The following is a 5731-nucleotide window of genomic DNA, read 5'->3' on the forward strand; positions in this document are numbered from 1 at the left end:
GTTTTAGTAGAGACGGGGTTTCACCATGTTGACCAGGATGGTCTCGATCTCTTGACCTCGTGATCCACCCGCCTCGGCCTCCCAAAGTGCTGGGATTACAGGCATGAGCCACCGCGCCCGGCCGATTCATTGACTTTTCAAGGTACAGTCTCCAACTAGGCGTGGTGACTCATGCCTGTAATCCCAGAACTTTGGGAGGCTGAGGCGGGCAGATCACAAGGTCCAGAGATTGGGATCATCCTGGCCAACATGGTGAAAACCCGTCTCTACTAAAAATACAAAAATCAGCCAGGCGTGTTGGTGAATGCCTATAGTCCCAGCTACTCAGGAGGCTGAGGTAGGAGAATCACTTGAACCTGGGAGGCAGAGGTTGCAGTGAGCTGAGATCCTGCCACTGCACTCAAGCCTGGTGATAGAGTGAGACTCCATCTCAAAAAAAAATAAAAAAAGGTATAGTTTCCAGTCCCTTGCAAGAACATTTCCAAACTGCATGCATGATCTTCTCAGGATAAGATATTTTTAGGAAACAAGAAATGTATTGGAAAAATTCTTCTTTACCCTGGTGATTCTTGGATAGCCTTTCTACCAGGGGCATTCAATTCTGGGTATAAAGCAGAGTCACCCAAGAGCTTATTAAAAATGCAGATGCCAGAGTCTCATTCTGGACATTTTCATCAGAATTCTTTATGTATGTTTTTTAAAGACTCCAAGCTGAAATGGATTAGAAAGCATTCATGTTGGCAGGGCACAGTGTGGCTCATGCCTGTAATCCCAGCACTTTTGGAGGCTGAGTTGGGGGGCATTGTTTGAGCCTATGAGTTCAAGACCAGCATGGGCAACATGGCAAAATCCCATCTCTACTAAAAATGCAAAAAATTAGTCAGCATGGTGGTATACGCCTATAGGCCCAGCTACTCAGGAGGCTGAGGCAGAAGAATTGCTTGAGCCTGGGAGGTGGGGGTTACAGTGAGCTGAGATCGTGCCACTACACTCCAGACTGGGTGACAGAGCAAGAGTCTTGTCTCAAAAGAGAAAAAAGGAAAAAAAAGCATTCACTTCCACACTGACGTTTCCTACAGAACCTGAGCAGTAGACTAAAATGGACTCTTGTTAATCTTAGCCTCCAACTTTTCAAGGAATGGGTTCATCCTTAGGTCAAGCAGTCTTTTTTTGGTTTTTATTTTCTTTGCTTGCTTTTAGATAAAAGTTCAAGAGAAGTATGTCTGGAATAAGAGAGAAAGCACTGAGAAGGGCAGTCCTCTGGGAGAAGTGGTTGAACAGGTATAAGAAAAGACACTGAAAAATAATAATAATAAAGAAAAGACACTGAATGTTTAACGTAATAATAAGAGAAGGCCTCTTGCAGCACTGCAATCCACTGTCTCTCCCAATAGGGCATAACACGGGTGAGGAACGCCACAGATGCAGTTGGAATTGTGCTGAAAGAGCTAAAGAAACAAAGTTCTTTGGGTATTTTTCACCTCCTGGTGGCCGTGGATGGAATCAATGCTCTCTGGGGAAGGACTACTCTGAAAAGAGAAGATAAAAGACCGGTAGGAAAACTGGGTGTCTGTCTCATTTCTCTGATTTCTGGTTCCACCAGAACAGAGGCTGGGTGTTAGCCTTGTAGACCATACGATATGTTTTCTTGCCCTAGGAGTGTTTGAAGTAAAATCACCAGTAAAGAGTTAGGTGCAGTGGCTCACACCTGTAATCCTAGTGGCTAAGGAGACTAAGGCAGGAGGATCACTTGAGGCTAGGAGTTCAAGACCAGCAGGGCACCATAGCAAGGCCCCTGTCTCTAAAAAAATAAGAGATCAGCCAGTAGCCAGGGTGGCACACACCTGTAGTCACTGCTACTGGGAGGTTGAGTAAGAGGATCACTTGAGCCTAGGAGTTCAAGGTTGTAGTGAGGCATGATTACAACACTGCACTCCAACCTGGGTGACACAGTGAGATCCTGGCTCTTAAAAAAAAATTATGTGTATATATATATATATATATGGCTGGACTCAGTGGCTTACGCCTGTATTCCTAGCAGTTTGGGAGGCCGAGGTAGGTGGATCATCTGAGGTCAGGATGTAGAGACCAGCCTGACCAACATGGAAAAACCCCATCTCTACTAAAAATACAAAATTAGCTGGGCGTGGTGGCGCATGACTGTAATCCCAGCTACTCAGGAGGCTGAGGCAGGAGAATCGCTTGAACCTGGGAGGCGGAGGTTGTGGTGAGCCGAGATCACACTGTTGCACTCCAGCCTGGGCAACAAGAGTGAAACTCTGTCTTAAAAAAAAAAATGTAGGCCGGGCGCGATGGCTCACGCCTATAATCCCAGCACTTTGGGAGGCCGAGACGGGTGGATCACAAGGTCAAGAGATCGAGACCATCCTGGTCAACATGGTGAAATCCCGTCTCTACCAAAAATACAAAAATTAGCTGGGCATGGTGGCGCACAGCTGTAGTCCCAGCTACTCGGGAGGCTGAGGCAGGAGAATTGCTTGAACCCAGGAGACAGAGGTTGCGGTGAGCCGAGATCGTGCCATTGCACTCCAGCCTGGGTAACAAGAGCGAAACTCCGTCTCAAAAAAAATATATATATATGTGTACACACACACACAAATAAATAAATAAACAGCAAGGACTGGTGTAGCTGATGCCTGTGATCCCAGCACTTTAGGAGGCCAAGTTAGATGGATTGAGTGAGTCCAGGAGTTTGAGATCAGCCTGAGCAACGTAGCAAAACCCTTTCTCTACAAAAAATACCAGAAACTAGCTGGGCATGGTGGTGTGCACCTGTGTGTAGTTCCAGTTACTTGGAAGGCTGAGATGGGAGGATGGCTTGAGCCCAAGAGGCAGAGGCTGCAATAAGTGGAGATTGTGCCACTGCATTCTAGCTGGGTAACAGAATGAGACTCTGTCCAAAAAAAAAAAAAAGATTAAAGAGATTTGGGTAGAAAAAAAAAAAAGATAAACAGTAAATGGAATCAGAGGAGAAGGTAGTGCCAAGAGTTCCACTATTCATTGAAAACTATGGGAGTGTGTTATGCAAAGGGCATGACAGCAGAAGCTGTAATTTCTTTCTTAATTTTTTCTGGCTTTTGATTATGTTTTCAAAATGAGGCTAAATGGTGTAAGCAGAGGAGATCAGAAGCATCAAAATGGGGCTGGTTTGGGGCGGTAGGTGTTTACTCTCAGTGACTGCTAATCTCCAGAAGGATGGCAGTTCTAGGGCCAGAGGCTATGTGGCTTATCCGGGGGGAGTACCTTCAGGTATACAAGTATGTCTTAGTTGAGGGTTTTTTAAAAATCGTCAGTTTCAGGAGAACATCTGAGAAAAGATGATCTCTTCTCTCTTTCTGTCCAATGTCAGATTGCCGCAGAGGAATTAGCACTTGTTCACAACCTGAGGAAAATGATGAAAAACGATTGGGTAAGTGCATATGATGCCAAACATTTCAGAAAGCAATGTGTTTTCATTTTAAACATGCTCTACTGTTTCATTGCTAATTAAATAAGATAATAACTTATCGTCTATAAAATCAGAGACTTTCCAGTCTCTGATTTTATAGACGGTAAGTTATTATTTAATTCCCGTGTCTGTACCAAGTTAGAAATAAGGCCTGAATTAAAATCTGTGTATGTGGTTTATAATCTTTCCACTTAACTGGAGTAACTTTATTCAGAACCACTTTATTTAAATATTGGCCTAATTTTATTTTGCTTGCAGTCATTTAAAGTGTTTTTATATTTCCTTACCATTTTTGAAAAAGAGTTTAAGACCCAAAAGTATGTCACGATAAATTTAAAATCAGGCAGCAGTAGTTTATTGTCAGAGCCAAATCTGGAATAATTTAGTTGCCATTTAACTGTTCTAGACCACACTTTTATAAGACTGTATGCCCAAGAAAGAAAAAAAAAATCTATAAATGATACAATTGCAGTTTTCTATCCTATTCAACTTTTTCCAATTCAGCCTTTTCTCCTTTATTTCAGCATGGAGGTGCCATTGTGTTGACTTTGAGCCAGACTGGGTCTCTCTTTAAGCCCCGGAACGCCTATCTGCCCCAGGAGTTGCTGGGAAAGGTCAAGTCAAAGGAAAATTTGTTTCTCCTTAAATTGTTATTTAATCTAAAGAAATCTATTTTTATTAATTTATCTATCTATCAATCTATCTATTTATTTATTTATTTATTTATTTGAGATGGAGTTTTACTCTTGTTGCCCAGGCTAGAGTGCAATGGTACGATCTCGGCTCACTGCAACCTCCACATCCCACATTCAAGCAATTCTCCTGCCTCAGCCTCCCGAGTAGCTGGGATTACAGGCATGCGCCACTGGGCCCGGCTAATTTTGTAATTTTAGTAGAGATGGGGTTTCTTCATGTTGGTTAGGCTGGTCTTGAACTCCCAACCTCAGGTGATCCGCCCACCTTGGCCTCCCAAAGTGCTGGGGTTACAGGTGTGAGCCACCACGCCTGGCCTTAATCTATTTATTTTGACATAATTTCAGACTTAGAGAAAAATCATATTCCTTTATGCCCTTCCTCTGGATTCCTAAGGTATTAACTTGATAACAATTTCTTTATCTGTCTGTCTTTCTCCACAGTTTATTTGCAAAACTGCCTGCAGAGATGATGTTGCTTTCTCTCCAAATAATGTCTCATTTCTAAAAGCAAAGATATTCTAATATATACCCTGAGCACAGTTATCGAAGTCAGAAAATTGATATTGGTATCATACTTTTACCTATTCGGTGGAATTTATTCTGATGTAGCCAGTTATCCTGCTATCTTTTATAGAAAAAGAAATCCCGGATTATGTGTTATATTAAGTTGTCATGTCTCTTTGGTCTCCTTTAATCTGTGACAGTCTGTCAGTCTTTGTCATTTGAAATCTTTTTTTTTTTTTTGGGAGTTTTGCTCCTGTTGCCCGGGCTGGAGTGCAATGACATCATCTTGGCTAACTATAACCTCCACATCCCTGGTGCAAGCAATTCTCCTGTCTCGGCCTCCCAAGTAGCTTAGATTATAGGCGCCTGCCACTGTGCTTGGCTAATTTTTTTTTGTATTTAGTAGAGACAGGGTTTCATCATGTTAGTCAGTCTGGTCCTGAACTCCTCACCTCAGGTGATCCATCCACCAAGGTCGGGGGGGAGGCCACCCACCTCGGCCTCCCAAAGTGCTGGGATTACAGGCATGCGCCACCATGCCCGGCTGAAATCTTAATCTTTATATTTTTGAAAGATGCAGGCCAGTTGTTATGTAGGTCACTTTCTTTTTGGGGCTGTCTGAGGTTTCCTCCTGAATAGAAGTGATGACATGTTTGAGTGAGTGCATCCTATGAGGAAGCACATGAAATCTCTCTCTCATTACTGGTAATGACCTTTGAACTGTTAGCTGAAGTGTTGTCCATCTGGTTTCTCTTCAGTAAAGTTATTATTTTTATTATCTTGTAGAGATATACTTTGAGACTAGGTAAAGATCCTGTTACTTCTCAAACTTCCACCTACTGGGGTTTTAGTATCCATTACATTAGTTATACTGGGCACAGAGCCTCCACCTAATACAGACTTGTGGATTCTTATTTAATGGAATCTAAATCATTACTATCATTTTTTACTTTGGTGCTCAAATAATCCTAGATTTGGCCATTAAAAGCTCCTTCGTGGCCAGGCGCGGTGGCTCACGCCTGTAATCCCAGCACTTTGGGAGGCCGAGGCAGGTGGATCACGA

At 42.9% G+C, this 5731-nt stretch overlaps 1 protein-coding gene across 3 annotated transcripts in view; it reads left to right on the plus strand.

Moving 5' to 3' along the window:
* The window catches only part of DAP3 (death associated protein 3), a 35162-nt gene that overhangs the window by 26490 nt on the left and 2941 nt on the right, over positions 1-5731 (plus strand). For all 3 annotated transcript variants that reach the window (XM_017509951.2, XM_017509954.2, XM_017509950.2), the window contains 4 exons: positions 1201-1281; positions 1395-1553; positions 3371-3430; positions 3994-4083. In XM_017509951.2, coding sequence (XP_017365440.1) covers positions 1201-1281; positions 1395-1553; positions 3371-3430; positions 3994-4083 — 390 coding nt within the window. The remainder of the gene's footprint in view (positions 1-1200; positions 1282-1394; positions 1554-3370; positions 3431-3993; positions 4084-5731) is intronic.

The sequence above is a fragment of the Cebus imitator genome, unplaced genomic scaffold (genome assembly GCF_001604975.1).
Source record: "Cebus imitator isolate Cc_AM_T3 unplaced genomic scaffold, Cebus_imitator-1.0 Scaffold427, whole genome shotgun sequence".
NCBI classification, from domain to species: Eukaryota; Metazoa; Chordata; class Mammalia; order Primates; family Cebidae; genus Cebus; species Cebus imitator.